Consider the following 19,813-nt stretch of genomic DNA (forward strand, 5'->3'; position numbering starts at 1 on the left):
CTTATTTAAGTGCTATGTAAAGAGATGTGTCTTCAGTCTGCGCTTGAAGTGAATTAATTAGGCCTTACATGCACTGATATGTTGAGCTGAAAGATGAATCGATTTTACATCGAAAAGTCATTTGAGAGAGTGCAGTGTTCAAATCACAAGAGCTGCAATTGCTTCAAATTATAGTCTACATGATCAACAACTATGACTGAAGTTTGAAATAGGGGAATTTATCCTATTAACACAGACTTTGTAAAATGCCTGTAGATGAGTTAGACAAATCAGAGGCAATGGCTTATATGTGACATCACAACCATGACTTACTGGCCGTGTAGCACACTACATTCGGGGTCCAGGTGTCAAGCCAGAAAAAGTGAATATTCTGGTCTTATTGGCCTAAATAAATTAATAGACATATTACTAGATAATCAGACCTGAACCCTAATTTAGAAGAGAATAAGAAAATAATAACAACTTAATAACAAACAATAATAACAGCCCTGCGATGGCCTCGCGACCTGTCCAGGTTGTATCCTGCCTTTCGCCCAATGACAGCTGGGATGGGCTCCAACACCCCCACAACCCAGAAGGAGAAGTGTGTATGTGTATGTGTAATGCTTTCAAGATGCAAAGGTCCCTGTAATCATGCAAATGGTTCTTGGAGTGTTCATATAAAACCATTTTTTTTACTAAACAACCCTTAAAGAACCATCTTTTCTAAGACTGTGGTGATATATATGATATGAAAGTGCTGAAGCAATTGATTCGATTTTTTCAGAGGTGGTGATAGGCACAAAACTATCATAAAACAATCTCGAATAGCAACCATAAAACATAACTTACAATAACTTTGTGTGCGGTAGCTGTAGGCTTTAAACACTTTGGACACCTGGTTCCTTTCACCAGGGCTGTGAACAGTTTAATAAGAACTGACTATATCACATCAAACCACTGTGAATGACTTCTTCAATTATGAAAAACATTTTGAAACACTGAGCGAATCCCGAGAGTGGTCTTTTTAGCCATAACATGGCATGCACAGGACTCGATGTTTTCCGAACGACTGTAAAATTGATGAATTACACTTTCAAACAAAACTCAGTGTAGCTGAAGACCACAACAGAGACAGGAGGCACTCTCCAGGCTTGTAGAATCAATGCTTCAGTTTTTAACCTTGATGGCCACTCTGGATTCCCATGCTGCCATCAAATGATATGTTGAGCTGTATTGACCTCTCGGTGGAGTCTGTAGATGAGAGCTGTTTTGGACAAAAGCAAACCCATTAGAGCAGAAATGTTTTGGCACAGGATGTTTACCACACTAAGCAGGATGGTTAATCAAATTAAACATCAATTTAATAACCATGGTTTGAACGAACCACAGTTTTCATGTAATGTTCTCAGGTTTTGCGTGATTTGGTACCAAATGTAGCTGTATTTGTGGCATTAGCCAATTTGAAAATGGATTTTATCAGCGAATCGTGTAGTTTATGCAGGTTTTGGACATGTTTGTCAGTGCCACGGGTTTTGCTTATTTACCTGTAGATAAGTAACTTGATTTGTTTTCAGTCTTTTCCCATTTCTACTGTAGTACTACATCTACTGAACTGGACTCAAATAATCCTGAAACATTAGCATAGAATAGACTTATATCACAAACTACTAAAATGTTGCTTTAGCTGTAATTCAGCATTTTTATGTATTTTCATGCACCAAACTGCCTGAGTAACTCTTTTTGAGGACAGACCTCATTTCTCGATCTGCTCATTTGCTAGTTGATAAATGTAGTATCTAACAGCTCTGCTAACAGTAATAGCTTACATAATGTCCCTTAAGTGAGACTCAGGCACCAGAATGGCCTTATAGGCCTAATAGAAACAGCCATTAAAGACTAAAGTGAATGGATAATCATTAAGACACCATAACAACTGCAGAACAGGCCAAGCTTTGTAGTATAATTTATAAAGGGTGTCTGGCCCACGCTATAGTTTATTGATCCCACAAAGTGCAACATATCCAAAGTCTGAACCCCCAGGCCTGAGGCACAAGATGCAAAGATGAAGATAAAAAACAATTTCTGGGCCCATGCATTTCATCTACCATCTACTATGACACGAGTGGCAAAGGCAGAGTACTGAAGACATGACATATTCATCTTACTTATATTAAAGGACTATGCAAACTGATTTTTTATAACAAGTGAGTGGAGACCTGATTTCTATACAGAAGAAACACCCTGATTTGAAGTTCTCATACTTTTAAAGGAACACAATAAATGAAAAAAATAGATTATACTTGAGCGGCCTAACCTAAAAGACTGGCACACCCTTTAAAATGGATTCAACAAAGGAAGTGAAAAGCCATGATTGAAAATTGAAATGTTCTGTACAACAGCATAAAGCACCTCAGCTCTGATAGGGCAGAGGCAGCACAAAGCAAGTACAAGCTGGATAGATTTATTACAGCAGGATTTCTGAGTTGGCCAGATTACTTGAGCCAAATGTTAAAGCTGCGCTATATAAGATTTTAATAGAAAAAAAAACACTAAAATAGGGCATGCTGCTGTGAGTCACCCTGTAAAAATCAAAGAATAATGTAAATAATGAGCGGTTTTCAGACTACGTCTTACGTCTTTACATGTCGCTGCTGTGGCAACAAAACCTTGTATCTCCAAAATGGTAACTTTACAGGAGAAGGAAAAAACATACTTTACTTTCAATGTATGTCAATGGAACCAGACTTTTTTACAAGTCATTTTTTGCCATTTATTTTGATCCGTCCTTCATGAAATTCACAGACAATATAAAGGCCAACATGCCTTTTCAAATTATGTCAAAAACTGAAAATCGACAAAAATGGAGAGAAGAGGTTTTGTTCCCACAACAGCGATATTAATTTCACAGCCACAGACTCAAAAAGACAGTCCAGCTCAAAGTTCTCTTTGAATACTTTTTCAGTGCACACACAATTCTCGGATTCATCCGCTCAGAGAAGGGTCCAAAATACAACCGACTAATGTTCTTCTGCACATTGTGTGCAATTACACATTTCCACCAGATCACCATTCTCCAGTTCACCAAAATCTACATACTGTACCTTTAACATCAACGCAGAGCAAAAATTATCTCATTTTTTTTTTTAAAGCTCAAATGTATTTCTGGGTAAAAATGGTAGCAGAGAGCATCTATGAGTGAGCTGAGTACTTCACTTGGTGATGGGTGGTAGAGGTGATATATTATTGATTAATGTTATTTGTCTTCTCCTGCTGGTGCACAGTGATGTAATCATTTAAATTTACAGCATTTAGCAGATGCTCTTATCCAGAGCGACTTACAAGAAGTGCTTTGTCTGTCTAGAGAAAGTATCTTTACTAGTTACCAGTAGGTTAGAGAGAACGGCAGTCCTGAGCTCAAGATACTGCTAGATACAAGAGTCACTGTAGATACAGAGAGAAAAGGAACAGAGTTGAACACAGAACTCTGTACAATACAACTCAATACAATACAATACACAGTGCAATACAATACAATACAATACAATACACTACAATACAATAAACTACAATACACAGTGCAATACAATAAAATACAATAAAATAAACTACAATACACAGTGCAATACAATAAAATACAATACAATAAACTACAATACACAGTGCAATACAATACACTACACTACAATACAATACACTACAATACAATACCATACACTACACTACAATACAATAAACTACAATACACAGTGCAATACAATACACTACACTACAATACAATACACTACAATACAATACCATACACTACACTACAATACAATAAACTACAATACACAGTGCAATACAATACAATACACTACAATACAATACAATACAATAAACTACAATACACAGTGCAATACAATACAATACAATACACTACAATACAATACAATACAATACACTACAATACAATAAACTACAATACACAGTGCAATACAATACAATACACTACACTACAATACATTACAATACACTACACTACAATACAATAAACTACAATACACAGTGCAATACAATACAATACAATAAACTACAATACACAGTGCAATACAATACACTACAATACAATAAACTACAATACACTACAATACAATACCACACACTACACTACAATACAATAAACTACAATACACAGTGCAATAGAACACAATCAATACTTAATTCAGTTCTCATTTAAGTGCTGTATAAAGAGTCTTCAGTCTGCGTTTGAAGACAGTGAGAGACTCTGCTGTTCGGACAGCCAGTGGGATGTTTTTCCACCACCTGGGTGGCAGTACAGAGAACAGTCTTGATGCTTGTCTTCCACACGCCTTGAAGGACAGAGGGTCAAGCCAAGCTGTACTTGAAGCTCGAAGGGCTCGTGGTACAGTTTGAGATTTCACCATTGACATCAAGTAGGTAGGGACTGGTCCATTTTTGGCTTTGCAGGCAAGCATTACCCTTTTAATGTGATGTGTGCAGCTACAGGAAGCCAGAGAAGGGAGCACAGCAGTGGGGTGACGTGGCTGAACTTGGGGTTGAAGAGTCAAAACTCACTATACTTTGATCATAGATTACAGGGAATATTATACACATAATATGACCAAAAATATGAACTAATAAGACAAAAAAGGTCAATTTAGATTTCTGGTTGACTTCAAGACTCTCCTATCTGAGAAGAAGTATGAAACAGTCCTGCTGGGCAATCCTGACTCCTGGCTTAAAGGGGAATACCACTGATTTTCCCAGTTTTAATGAGAAAATCATGAAGATGTAAAAGAGAAAGTTATTCGGAGTGGTCTGGTGTGAAATGCACTGCACAAGAGCAGTCAGAATTATTCACAACAGTGATGATAAGAACCAGACATCTGAAGTTTAATGCCTCTAAAAGCATATTATCCCTATGAGCGTTCCTATTAAACTTTAAATATGCTGCCTATGATGTTGTTTTACAATAGGTGTAACATCCTGTCCTGTCCTGTCCTTTGTTTTCTTGTTCTGTGTGCTATTGTTGTTATTTTGTGTCTGTCTGTGTCTTCTGCCTGGTCCTGCCTCCATGTCATTTGTCCTACCTGTGTGTCGTTTGTAGCCCCATCCTGTTTCCAGTGTGTTCCATGTGTGTTTATACCCCTGCTTGTGTGCTTTGTGTTTGCTTTTTTGTTCGTTGTTCGTTGACCAATTTACTTCATGTCCTTTTGTCTTTTTCTTTTCCTTCTGCCTAAGAATCATGTCATTAATACTCCTTTTTTTTTGTTTAGTCACTTTTGTAGATTCAGTTTCTTCAGTGTTTTCAATACATCAAAGGACTTGCACATACATCCTGCCTCTTCGTCTCCGTTCCTTACACCCTATTAGTTTTCTAACAGTGCTTCTTTAAACTTACTCTGCACTGCTCATTCATGCAATGTTGGCAAAATGGTGCCATTTGTCACAATCTAGCTCTATCGCTGTATTGATAGCAGTGCTAGTGGGAAGTTTTTGTAGGTTTCTCTTTGTAGGGATTGTCTGTTAAATGACTAAATGTGAAAGTCTAACAGAAATTATTCCAATAGGCTGCTGTTGTTTTGGAATGCCATTAAATAATAGGGCCAAGATTCTCGCAGACAGTTATTGTGGAGCAGCTGAAGCACGAAGAGAGCAAGCGCATTAATTCCAAAGGCCAAAATATGATTCCTTTAATGAAATCAACAAGCTGAACACCTAAAAATTGATGTCAAGGACACTCAGAGATTGAAATGCTCGCAATGAGGCTCAGATGCAGTTTCAATTATAAAATATGAACGAATGCAAATATGCTCGGAGCCAAATGTAGAACTAATGTTAAAGGACAATTCCTGCATAATTCCTGCATAATCCAATTTTTGAGATGTAGACAAAGCAATTCAGAGCGGCATAATTTGAAACGGTGCACTGTAGAAAAACCTACCAGCTTGGTTTCTTTACAATGGTGGCGATGGGAACCAGATGCCATGTTGTTTGAAGCACAAACACAACCATTTTATTTCATAAATAAAGCCACCAGCGAAGCTACACATGTCTTAATATGTAATGGCGTAATAGTAAAACAAAAGTGGTGAAACCCAAAAACAAAGGGGGGGGAGAGCATGATGGCGTGGGCTGGAGCCGGGTGCGGGGCTTTTGTTGTGGTGGCGTTTGGTCAGAGTTTGAGGACTCGTGGTGGAATGGGGCAGCTGGAACGCGGTTGAAAGACTTTTGTGAACTTTGTGTGATGAACTAAGCGATTATTTTGGGTGACTATTTAACTAATAAAAAAAAACCCGAGCGAGACGCTGACCGGAAGAGGGCAAATATTATCTGGACGACGACGGACTTCGGCATTCCACGGGGGGGTCTCGACGGCCACCCGGCGAGGGAAGTCTGGAATATTTTTATTAAATTTTGTAGGTGTGAATGTGTGTGTGTGTGTGTGTGTGTGTGTGTGTGTGTATGTATATGTATGTAGTGTATTGTCATTTAACTGCTCAGGGCTATCCCGTCAATCACAGTACAGGGTGTATCGAAGTGTTTTATCACAAGCGTGTGTGCGTGCAGTGTTAGTTTGCTGTGAGATATTTACATTGGAAAAGAGTGGCACGTGTTGCAGTGAAATTTACATCCTGGACTGTTGAGGGACTAAATGTTAGCCCTTGTATGTTTTAACACATTTGATTGTTAATAAAGACTGTTATATGGAGACAATTTATACTTGCTGTGTGTGCAGGTGTGTTATCGGGCTCACCCGGACCAGACCGGGTATTTAAAGGTGGTGGCAGCGTATAATATTGGCCCAGTGGCTGAAAGCCCTCTAGTGGTTCCCAAAGGGAATTATAGGTATTCCTTTAGGGGCACCACATAATAAAAGTGGGGGATCATTACACTGGTGGCAGCGGTGGGATAGTCTTGTTTTTTTGTGTGTGTGAATATATAGGGTGCCAAAATGCATGAGCCTGATCAACCTGCAGATACAGTTGGTGGTTCTAGTCATGTCCCCCAGTCTCAGCACTCTCAAATCAGCCAAGTTCAGCGTCCAGTATTTATACCAGAGTCCTTTACAGGTTCAGGGCGTGACTGGTATGACTGGTCCGAACAATTTGAAATGGCAGCTGAAGTAAATGGTTGGAATGATGCGTTTAAGCTTAAATTTATGTCTTTGCTTCTTACTGGTAGAGCTCGAGACATATATAGTGGGCTTGCGATAGAGGAAAAGAGCAGTTATCCAAGTTTGAAAGCTGCCTTAACAAAATGTTTTCAACCATGTGATAGTGCTGAGTGGAACCGGGTGAATTTTATAGGTAGGAAAAGGCTCCCTCAAGAATCAGCTAGGGAATATGGTAATTCCCTAAGGCGTTTAGTTATTAAAGCTTATCCGACGGTTGGTGCTCCAACCCAAGACCTTCTGGCTAAAGATCATTTTATTGCTAATGTTGGGTCAGCTGAGTTGCGTATTCAGTTACGTACTGCCAAGTTAGAAACATTAGAGGAAGCTATTAATGTAGCTTCTGAATTGGAACTTATACGTGGGTTGGAGCAGTTTCCATCTAAACAGCCAACCCAAGTATTGGTTAATACAGCTACCGTCTTAGACTCCCAAATGCATACACTTTTGGGAGTAGTAGAGGGCCTTAGACAGGATGTAAAAACCCTTCAGAATACTGTCAAAAATCTTCAGTCAAGAATTGGTGAGAGTTTTGAGAGTTCTAAAACGTGTGAGGGGCAGAACCAAGGGAGGATTGTGGGGGAGAGAGCTCCTGAAAGGGGGGTCTGTTGGGAATGTGGATGTAATCGTCATATTAAAAGGGATTGTCCGTATTTGAAGGGAAACTAGAGGGAGCTGGTTCAGCAGGCCTAATGCCAGCTCCCTCTGTTTTACCAGGTCAGGGCCTGTTATTAGTGACGCCTCCAGGGGACTACGGGCTGGGGGTATATGTGTCCGCCCAGGTTGGGGGTCATGATGGACACCTTTTAATAGATACAGGAGCTCAGGTGTCCATTATTTCTAAAAAAAATTGGTTAGAAATTACAGGGGGTAGATCTGATCTCCAAAATTATGAGGGTCGAGTAGCTGTAGCTAATGGTGGTGAGATGGAGATTTTGGGGAAGTGGCAGACCATATGCCAGTTTGGAGCCCTTGCCCTGGTAGTAGAGTTTTTGGTCGCTGACATACCTTTGGGGATTTTGTTGGGGATGGATTTTCTTCAGAAGTATGGTGTGGTCATTGATTTGGGGGGGAAGCAGTGCACTATTATGGGTAAAAGATTAACCTTGTTCTTGAGGGAGGGTGGGGCTCACACTTACTCTGTGTCTGTCCATAACGATGTTGTTATCCCTCCTAGGAGTGAGGTGATCATTTCTGGGATTGTGGAGGGTTTGTTGGGGGATAGCATGGAGTGTATGTTTGAGCCCTCTTCTTTGACTCAGGGTGATATAATGATTGCGAGAGTGGTCTGTCAAACTAGAGGTGGTTTTCTCCCTGTTAGAGTGCTTAATGTGGCAGATAATGCTCAGACACTGAGGCAAGGTATGACCCTGGGTACCCTTGATACGGCCATAGAAGTAGAGGGGACTGGAGAAGTAATGCAGAGAGTGGATCCCAAGGTTGGCATTGATGGATGGACCATAGATGATTTGGTTGCTCAGTTACGGTTGGATGAGAAGGGGTTTACCTCTAGTCAGATGCATGCAATACGAGGGTTGTTGGGGGATAATCTTTCAGTATTCAGCAGGAATGAGGCAGATTTGGGGAGAACTCATTTGACACTCCATGAGATCGATACAGGCTTGGCTAAACCTGTTAGGTTGGCACCCCGTAGAGTTCCACTTCACTTACAGCAGGAAGTGTCTGACCATATTAAGGATATGCAGGAGCAGGGTATTATTCAGCCATCTTGTAGCCCTTGGGCGGCACCTGTGGTTCCTGTGCGAAAAAAAGATGGTGGCCTTCGGTTTTGCGTTGATTATCGCAAGTTAAATGAGGTCACTAGGAAGGATGTGTATCCCTTGCCTAGAATTGATGAGGCCTTGGATAGCTTGGCTAATGCTCAATGGTTTAGCACCCTTGATCTAGCAAGTGGGTATTGGCAAGTTGAGGTGGCTTCTAAGGATAAATGTAAGACAGCTTTCACTACTAAACATGGATTATTTGAATTCAATGTTTTACCTTTTGGGTTAACAAACGCCCCTGGTACATTTCAGCGGCTGATGGATTTGGTGTTAGCAGATCTGCAGTGGACCACTTGTTTGGTCTATTTGGATGACATTATTGTGTTCGGAAGGACATTTGGGGAACATTTGAGCCGGTTAGGGGAGGTTTTATCTAAATTAAAGTTTGCTAATTTAAAAGTGAAGCCTGGCAAGTGTGATCTGTTTGCTACTAAGGTGCAGTACTTGGGCCATATTATTTCAGTGGAAGGAGTTATGGCTGACCCTAAAAAGGTAGAAGCAGTAAGAACCTGGCCAGAACCAACAAATCAGACGGAAGTTAGGAGTTTTTTAGGACTTGCTTCTTACTATCGACGGTTTGTACGTGGGTTTGCAGAGGTAGCTCGGCCCTTACATCAACTCACGGAAAAAGGAAAAAGTTTTCAGTGGGATGAGGCCTGTCAGAGGGCATTTGAACAATTGAAGGTTTGTCTGGTAACAGCTCCAATATTGGCTTATCCTGATCCAAAGAAAGTTTTTATCTTAGACACTGATGCTAGTGATTTTGGGATTGGAGCGGTTTTGTCGCAGGAAGTGGATGGGGTAGAAAGGGTTATAGCTTATGGTAGCCGAGCTCTTTCTAAAGCTGAGCGCAGGTATGCTACCACAAAGAAGGAATTGTTGAGCATGGTGGTGTTTACTAAATATTTTAAACATTATCTGCTAGGTAGAGAATTTATATTGAGAACTGATCACAATTCATTGCGGTGGCTTCACAATTTTCAGGGATTGGAAGGGCAGTTGGCTAGGTGGGTGGAACAGTTGGCCAGCTTTCAGTATAAGATTGTGCACCGTCCAGGGCGTCAGCATGTGAATGCTGATGCCCTTTCCAGGTTGCCCTCTTTGTTGACAAATTTGGATGTTGAATTTAGTAAAAAGGGTGAGGAGCTCACTTCTGGCCGTGGGAATAGACTATCCGAATATGGTGGAAGAAGTACTCCCGTGGTACAGGTCGTGAGCCAGTTTAGTATGGGAGGAGGGACTCTGGAAACGGAATCAGAGCATTTGCCCCTAGGAATGGAATCGGAGGGTTTAGCCTTAGTACAAAAGGGAGACCCAGAAATAGATCTTTTGATACAGTTGAGGAAGGGAATTGGGGGGTGGGTTGAGGTTGTTCAAAATCACCCCTCATTACAGAAATATGCTCAGGTGTGGGACCAACTGCAGGTGCAGGGTGATTGTTTGGTGCGAGTGGCACCGTCTCGCCTAGTTGAGCCTGCAGTAGTTCAGATTGTTCTTCCTAAAGGTATGGTTCCAGCAGTTTTGACTATGCTGCATAATGATGTGACTGGGGGACATTTGGGTATTCAGAAGTTAAAAGATAAAGTAAGGGCTCGTTTTTATTGGCCAGGATGGTCAGGAGACGTAAAAAGATGGTGTAAGGAATGTGTCGATTGTGCATCACGTAAAACTTCAGGTCCAGCCCCATGTGCCCCTCTTTTGCCAACAGTTACCTCAAGACCTTATGAAAGGATAGCTTTAGATATTCTGGGTCCGCTGCCTGAAACACCATGGAAAAATAAGTATATTTTGGTTATTGGAGATTATTTCTCAAAGTGGACGGAGGCATTTTCTTTACCAAATCAAGAAGCCAAGACTGTTGCAAGGGTGTTGGCAGAAGAGTGGGTTTGTAGGTATGGTGCTACTCGCAGTATACATACTGACCAGGGGAGAAATTTTGAATCCCATCTGTTTGGTGAATTGTGCAGATTGTTAGATATGCACAAATCGCGTACATCTCCGTACCATCCTCAATCTGATGGGTTGATTGAACGTTTTAACCGCACCCTCCTATCTATGTTGTCTTTGTATGTGGATGCTAATCAGCAAAATTGGGATGCGCTTTTGCCCTTTGTAATGATGGCCTATCGAAGTAGTGTGCATGCGAGTACTGGATTCACTCCATATAAGGTGCTTTTTGGGAGTGAGATTGTACTTCCAGTTGATGTTCTTTTGAAGGCTGGTTCGCAGGAAAAATTTCAGTCTGCAGATGAGTATGTCTCTAGTATGGCGGGAATTTTATCCACTGTTTGTGATGCAGTCAGGAAGCACCAGGCTAAGGCCTCAATGGGGCAGAAAGAAAATTTTGACATTAAGGTCAATTTTCAATATTATTCGGAAGGGGAATTAGTTTGGGTGAGAAATGAGGCTAGGAAACGTGGGGTATGCCCTAAGTTGCAGAGACGGTATCGAGGCCCTTATAGAATTCTGGAAAGGTTGTCAGAGGTTTTGTATAGAGTCCAGCATGAGGAATCGGGTTCTGAGATGGTGGTGCATTTCAACCGCTTGAAGCCTTATGTTATGCCATCCTTCATAGGTGTGGCTGACTCTCAGGATGGTGGTTTGGAGAGACCTCCCCCAACGGCCGGTCGATCTTCGCAGCAACTGGGAGAAATTAGAGTGCCATTGATGAATGGTTATGGGAAAATCTGGACCTTCAAAAGAAAAGGCCCTGCCCCAGCGTCCGCCCCGGCCTCTGGCGCCCCAGCGTCCGCCCCGGCCTCTGGCGCCCCAGCGTCCGCCCCGGCCTCTGGCGCCCCAGCTCCCGCCCCGGCCTCTGGCGCCCCAGCTCCTGTGGCGGGTACCTCAATTGCTATGTCAGCAATTGGGGAGTTGGAGAATGTTGTACCATCATTGGACCCATTGCCTGTGGAGAGGGACTGGGACTCTCGGCCTCAAAGAACACGAAGGCGGCCTAGATGGGGGAATGATTTTGTTTGAATGACTCGGGGACGAGTCCTTTCGAAGAGGGGGAATAGTGTGATGGGCATGAAGGGGAGGGGTTGTGGGACAGCAATGTGAGCTGATGAGGATCAGGTGTGTAAGTAGAAAGGAGCGGGGGGGGGTTTGAAAAGGGGGGGGAGAGCATGATGGCGTGGGCTGGAGCCGGGTGCGGGGCTTTTGTTGTGGTGGCGTTTTGTCAGAGTTTGAGGACTCGTGGTGGAATGGGGCAGCTGGAACGAGGTTGAAAGGCTTTTGTGAACTTTGTGTGATGAACTAAGCGATTATTTTGGGTGACTATTTAACTAATAAAAAAAAACCCGAGCGAGACGCTGACCGGAAGAGGGCAAATATTATCTGGACGACGACGGACTTCGGCATTCCACGGGGGGGTCTCGACGGCCACCCGGCGAGGGAAGTCTGGAATATTTTTATTAAATTTTGTAGGTGTGAATGTGTGTGTGTGTGTGTGTGTGTGTGTGTGTGTGTGTGTATGTATGTAGTGTATTGTCATTTAACTGCTCAGGGCTATCCCGTCAATCACAGTACAGGGTGTATCGAAGTGTTTTATCACAAGCGTGTGTGCGTGCAGTGTTAGTTTGCTGTGAGATATTTACATTGGAAAAGAGTGGCACGTGTTGCAGTGAAATTTACATCCTGGACTGTTGAGGGACTAAATGTTAGCCCTTGTATGTTTTAACACATTTGATTGTTAATAAAGACTGTTATATGGAGACAATTTATACTTGCTGTGTGTGCAGGTGTGTTATCGGGCTCACCCGGACCAGACCGGGTATTTAAAGGTGGTGGCAGCGTATAATATTGGCCCAGTGGCTGAAAGCCCTCTAGTGGTTCCCAAAGGGAATTATAGGTATTCCTTTAGGGGCACCACATAATAAAAGTGGGGGATCATTACAGTATTTTATTTTAACCGTATTTACCAGTTTGTATTTTTTTACCATCATCATTGGAAACTGGTGATTTAAAATGCCTGTAGAAATAAGAGTCTGTCTACTTTCTCTACAACGAAGCATTTTACATCATTACACACACATCGCAGCGACCGAACCATAACATCGAAATTTGAGAAATTCGGCGGAGTTCCCCTTTAAGGAGCGCAGCGCCTGTTTCGCTGGGCGCAGAGAGGAGGAGCTGCACTAGCGTTCATTCAGACCGCAGCTCGCTACTCGCACACAGAGAGTAACGGACAGCGAGAGGGGGCGTTAATGCTAAACCCGAGGAGAAATACCTCAACTTGAAGGACGTCATTTTAACGGTGTAAAAAGGAGAAATGCTTAGGGACGAAGTAATTCAGCGAGAGAAGAGGCTCTGGGAGAAGGTAAGTGATCTGGACAGACGCTACGTTCATACCCGTTAGTGTGATTAATTAACCACTCAGCCACACTTTGTTACTGACTTTAAGGCATGGCTTTGTGTTCCGAGCACCAGCTTTATAAGACTGATTTGTCCATTTTATCCAGCTGTTTGGTGCACAGCAATGCTTGTATTGATTTTGACATTGGCCACTTACTTATAGGCCGTGAAACTGACTTTATTTATTCATTATGACAGCTTTTCAAGTAAGTCAGTCCAGCTGGAGATGGATTTCATCACTGATCCTGAGGATAATTCCAGCTTCCAGTATAATCTCTCTGGGATTGTTCATGCAGGTGCTTTTTTCTCTCTCCTTTCTCCTCCACTCGAAGACATTATTAAATCCAATTTCTTTGCACCATAAAGGGATTTAAACATAAATGACGTTTTCAGTATATTTAACCGATGAAGCCTTCAAGGTGTTTGATAAAAGTGATGCATTGCATTTGCTCGAATTTGTAGATTTCCACGTGGATAAAATGTATCACAGCAACAGTTAGTGGCAAATGTAAGAAACCCAAAAGACAAAACCTTTTCCACGTTCGAACCAAGTCATTTAAATGCATCACTTTTTTCATCGCACAGTCGCACATTTCTAGCTAGTCCTGAAGTTATGCCTGATGATCTGGCCAGAAATCTGAAGTTTCTCTTGTGTTTCCTGCAGACCCCAGCGAGCCCTATCACAATGTGCTCATGCCAAGCATTTACGGAGTCATCTGCTTTGTGGGGATCATTGGGAACTGCATTGTTATCTACACCATAGTCAAGAAGACCAAGTTTCGGGCTCAGCAGACGGTGCCTGACATTTTCATCTTCAGCCTGTCCATTGTGGACCTGCTCTTCCTTCTGGGAATGCCGTTCCTCATCCACCAGCTGGTGGGAAACGGCTCTTGGTGTTTTGGAGCCACCATGTGCACTGTCATCACCGCATTGGACTCCAACAGCCAGACCGTCAGCACCTACATCCTGACCGTCATGACGCTGGACCGATACTTGGCCACGGTCCACCCTATCCGCTTCAACCATGTGCGCACCCCGTGCATGGCTGTCTCTGCGGTCAGCCTGGTGTGGCTACTCTCCCTGCTCTCCATTACGCCTGTTTGGATGTACGCTGGCCTCATGCCTCTACGAGATGGCTCTGTGGGTTGCGCTCTTCTTCTCCCCAACCCAGCCACAGACACCTACTGGTTCACCCTCTACCAGTTCGTGCTGGCTTTCGCCCTGCCGTTGGTGGTCATCTGTGTGGTCTTCTTCAAGATCCTCAAGAACATGGCTGCCACTGTCGCTCCTCTTCCACAGCGCAGTCTTCGCGTCCGTACGAGGAAGGTTACCCGAATGGCGGTGGCTATCTGCTTGGCTTTCTTCATCTGCTGGGCTCCGTATTACATCTTACAGCTGGCCCACCTGGGCGTCCAGAGGCCGAGCTTCGCCTTCCTCTACGCTTATAACATCGCCATCAGCATGGGATATGCGAACAGCTGCATCAACCCACTTCTGTACATCGTACTTAGCGAGACCTTCAAGAGGCAATTCATTGTGGCCATCCGACTGGGCCACAGGGACCTACGGGTCGATCCTGGGATGGCAGATGGCAGCGTGAGTCTACGCTTGGCTCCCGACGGGGCACAGCAGTCCCAGTCCTCCAGAGAGCTCCTGCCCGTCACGGTGGCTGTGCACTGAGAAATCTTTAGCCTCAGTAAGCTTCCCACAGCTCCACAGGAGGTTAAGAGCGGCCCTCGGGGAGTTAGGATAAACCTTGCTGAATAGAACATCTTGAAGCTGTCTGTAATGAGCACCAGCAAAAAAAGAAAAACTTCCCAAAGTGAACACGTACAATGTAACGTTTTTCCTAACGCTAACAAACGCTCTTCCGTGCTGCATGTTACATAAGGGGCCGCTCTTGCTCTCCTCGTCACAGATGAATCTTCTTCAAAGGCAGTTTGTGCCCTTGAGGATCAGAAGAATGTCTTAGGATCACATCAAGGTTGAAAAAGAGCATGGCGGGGCTTTGAATATGAACGCATTTGACTGTAATTCATGTTTCAGATTCTACAAGTTCATTCTTGGCTGGATAAAAACAGTGGCAAAAAAAAAGAAACACATTTCATACCTTTCTTGGCTGTGTGTGGTGCACTACTAAGAAATAACATTGTTTTGTTTAGGTATTGAAAGGTGTATATAAAAAAAATCCCTTTTAAATGTGAGACATGGAAGGATTCCTCAGGGACGGAAGCATTTTCACCCCTGAACCACTGAGACCGGTCAGACACATATGCTTTATTTCTCTTTTCCCAGACCTCAACATATGCCAGTGTCCATTATTTATCCGTAGCACAAGATGTGACTTTGCCAATGTCAAATCGAATCCTGATTCTAGCTTTCATTCTAGTTTAACCTGATTAAATGAGGTAAGTCCCACGGACTGGTTCGGAGCGACCTTCTATTTCCAAAGCCAGATTGATTTGCTGGACGCTGTGTTCCTTTGTCTGCTTGCTGATTGCATGTCAAAGTTGTGTAGTCATGTGATTCAGTTGGAAGAGATGACAGACATTCAGTTAAAGTGCTCTCTGCATCCCAAAAGAGAGGGTTCCTTGGTGGTCACACCGCTCTTCATGAAAGCGTCCTTTTTACTGTTAAGTGTAAATGTGATAGTGATGTTGACGTTCTTTAACCCTTAGAAGTCGTTGTTTGGTAATAACAAAAGCGTTGAAAAAAACAGAGAAAGGTGAAAGTTCTTTGAAGGGGTGCAGACTAGATGTGGGCGGTATGGCATGAAATACGTCACAATAACTCAAGACATTCTCATGATACACCAAATGCATCATGATGATTTGTTTCCAGAGGTGGAAAAAAACAAAAAACTCAGCAGATTTTTTAAAATATCAAAACTACAGCACAGTACGATGATTATTATTGTGTGAAACTATTCAGCGCTTCATGTATTGTGCTGCACTGAATTGAATTAACCACTTATTTGTAATGCAGTCACGCATCCCTCCGGTTCCCAGAGCCCTCTAGGTGAACATGCCACTTTGGCACTACAGCACTCTACCTATCAGAGATCAGCCTCACTTTTTTTGTCTGTTTGTCACGAGTTGTTTAGTTAGCTTACAAGCCGAGGCTTTACCCAAGTTCAGTGTGAGGCGTTGTTTCTTTCACAGAGCTGCTGAGCTCTTTACTTTGATCTGGTTGACGTCTCTTGGCCTGCTCCCTTTTAGATGTTGTTCACCTGGACCTGTCGTTTATGTTTGTTACTGTATGTGGCTTATTTTGCATCTGAACTTTGTTTTTTTGTCCACGACTTTGGGTCTCATACAAACCAGTAAAGCCTCTTTTGTTCATTTTCATTCTGTCTGGTCACACATGCGGTTGGTCAGTGTTTTTTATATACCGACATTATTCACCATATGTTGAGAAAAGCATACCGCTGTGGTCGGAACAAAATCTCGTATCTCATTTGTCATTTTTCAGTTGTTTAATTTGAAAAAGCCTGTTGGCCTTTACATTGTTTATTAATTTCATGATGAATGGACCACAAGAAATGGGCCAAAATTACTTGGGGGGTGGGGGGATTAGTCTCCTTCCATTGACTTAAATTAAGAGTATATTTTTTCTCATTTTGGAGCTATGTGGTTTTCTTCTGAGAACAGCGATGTTGTGGTTTAATATGATGACCTATAAACATCGTCATATTGCCCATTCTTAGTGTTTTTGTAAGTGGAAGAGGAGATATTTTATAGGGAGGCACTCGAGCGCTTGCTTTACCTTTTGAGGTGCCAGGATTTGAATAATAAAATGAGTATTTGTGTTTTCACTACATTTCATCGCAGGAATACAGAGAAAACGTTCCGAGTAACAGTTCAGGGAAACAGATTTTGTGGTGACTGTAAATTCGGACAGTTTTGCCAGTTCATATAGTAAACTTTGTTACTATTAAACAGGAGTGCCTGAATGTGAACGTCATGCTAAGGATGTGACCCAGAGGGCAATAATAGTGGGTCTGGCTTTTTTTTGCTATGCCAACTACTCCTGTCGATTAAAGCTAGATCCAGAAACAGTGACAATATATTTTCAGTGACAAAATAACAGATTTATAAAACAAAGAGCATCACACACTTCAGTCTTTTAAAGAATTTCTTGTGTTTTTGTTGAGGGCATACACACAGTAAATAATGCAAAAAGGATATAACACAATGAGTTTCAGTTGTGGAAAAGCACTGAAAAGTCCCCCATTATTACTGGACACAAACAAAGTGAAACTGGACTGGACTGACATAAGTGCAGCAAAAACTCAACCTGGGGAAGTATATGGTGTCAAGAAACGCAGATATCACACTGACTGGACACATATTCTTCTACAAACTGGCAGCAGAGTTGACTGACCTTGTAAAGAGAGCCACTTTTTGCTTTTGTTCAACAAGCAGTTCCTCTATCTCCTCAGTCCACTGCGTTTCTTTACTCGTCTAGCTCTCTAACCGGCTTGCCTTAATCACAGTTACATCACTGACCGTCTCACACTACAGGATTTGTAAATGTTTTGAATCGTAAAAAATGTTTGAAAAAAACGGAGGGCCTTCGATCAAGAGAACAAGAGCTGGTTCAGAAGACCAAAGACTCACTTCTCCTCTCACAGTACCAGATGATTCACACTGTCAGGCCTTTCTGACCAAGCCCCCTGAAAGGGTTAACTTTCCTTTGGCCCTTCCTAACACCCCCTGACCTGGAAAATCACTCCAAGGCTGTGAAAATTTGTTAGGAGATGCAAATCGGGTTAAAATTGGGGTAAGAATTTTGCAAAAACAAACAAGAGCACAGTGTCATCGATGCAAGGCACTGCTCTGATGAAGCAACAGAAGCTCTTCAAGTGCTAATGGTGCCCCCTTGTGGATAGATTTTAGCCTGCTAAACATGAGTGAGTTGCACACCAGTTCCATGAGGTGTTATGCATCTGAAATGTGGGAATATAGTACACATTTGCATTCTAGAACCAAAACTGTCTACACCATTTAAACTGGATGTAAATGTAATTAATCATGCAATTATGTAACATGGCATAGAAATAACAATGTCAATCCAATGTACAGCACAACGACAGTCATAACTCTAAGCTTCTAAGGGGTAACCTGGCTTTGGAAAGCATTTTCACTGTGTACTGGAATATTTGCATCTAATTACTTGATGGAACTAAATCTGTGTCAAATAAAAGTTCAGCTGTGACTGTTTTTTTTTTTTTTTTTTGATAGACCCTGTCTGTTCAAGTGTCTCTTGGCATAAATGTCAGAATGAAACTGTTGACGTCTAGTTAATGGCTGTGTGCAGGATTTTTCTAAGGGTGGGCTGCATTTTCTTCACTGCGCTCATCCAGCTCTACTGCATGACAGATCAGAATGGCTCCTCAGTGTGTATGAGCAACTCTAATAAGACAGATTGCTGCTATATAACCTTACTTATCGGTTTCTTTCAAAAATTTTTCTTTCAAAATTTTGTAATAAGCTATTTCTGTCATCTTGTCATGGGAGAATATGCTTTCAAATAACTACAGGCTGCCCAGCAATAATGATGCAGCCAGTAGTGTCTTCAATCAAAGGTGTAACACAGTGTGAATTACATTATTTTTTTACCCCGCCATTTAAATTGTAATAATAATAATGTGCTATGCAGGACACAGTAGGGAGGTAACTGTGTTTATTGAGTGCTGATTTTAGCTTTATATAAGGCTAAAGTAGTCCATTGTCGTGACCCACTTGCATTTAATTGCAACGACAAATTGCAAAGACATTTTTATTGATGCAAGATTACATTTACTCACAATGTCAATGGGTAAACATCTATGACTCATAATCTAAGTGTGCATTATTTGTGAATGTGTGCTGTATAATTATGTACAGTAAGTACTTCTAATTTGCAGGGGATCTCAGACCACAATTACTGAATTTCCTGTCAAAATGGCCATTATGTACGTCAGCATCAAAAAAAGCAGAAAACATGTATTTAACAGAAAATTACACAGAAGCCTCAACAACTAAATATAGTTACAGTTTAGAATAGTGTGTTCATCCTTTGCCTTTATTACAGCTTCTTTTCCAGAGCTCTGCTTTTATGCTGTTTTTTAAAGGAATCTGCATAGATATTTTTCCACACCTCCAAAGTTCAGTCTACTTTACACTGTTAGAAATAAAGATGCTGTGCTGGTACATGATTCGTTCATCAAGGTACAAAAGTTGAACTGTATCCTCAAAGGTGCAACAGCGAATGTGTCCAAATGTGGACCTTATATATAAATAAGTTTTTTCTAGTGGAAAAGTGGACATTTTTATCTTTTTATAATCAAATACTTTAAAACAGAGCAATAAAATAAAAGCCTGGAGGTGAGACGGAGTGTGGAGTCAGTACAGCTTAGAAAATATCATTTCAGTGGATCAACGTTCAGTTATGATCCCTGACTAAAGGTACTGAGATGGACCCCTGAGGGTACCCCCACAGTGATGAAAAGGGTACTGCCCCAGTGACAGTGTCGTAC

General features: G+C 42.0%; 1 protein-coding gene across 1 annotated transcript; it reads left to right on the top strand.

Moving 5' to 3' along the window:
* Positions 1–13,106: 13,106 nt before the first annotated feature.
* mchr1b (melanin-concentrating hormone receptor 1b) lies at positions 13,107–18,503 on the top strand. The gene is made up of 3 exons (XM_017705598.2): positions 13,107–13,258; positions 13,492–13,589; positions 13,958–18,503. Exons 2-3 carry the CDS (start codon positions 13,520–13,522, stop codon positions 14,971–14,973), a joined length of 1,086 nt encoding a protein of 361 aa, XP_017561087.1. The 5' UTR covers positions 13,107–13,258; positions 13,492–13,519; the 3' UTR covers positions 14,974–18,503.
* The last annotated feature ends 1,310 nt before the right edge of the window (positions 18,504–19,813 follow it).

Source organism: Pygocentrus nattereri, chromosome 14, assembly GCF_015220715.1.
Source record: "Pygocentrus nattereri isolate fPygNat1 chromosome 14, fPygNat1.pri, whole genome shotgun sequence".
Taxonomy (NCBI): domain Eukaryota; kingdom Metazoa; phylum Chordata; class Actinopteri; order Characiformes; family Serrasalmidae; genus Pygocentrus; species Pygocentrus nattereri.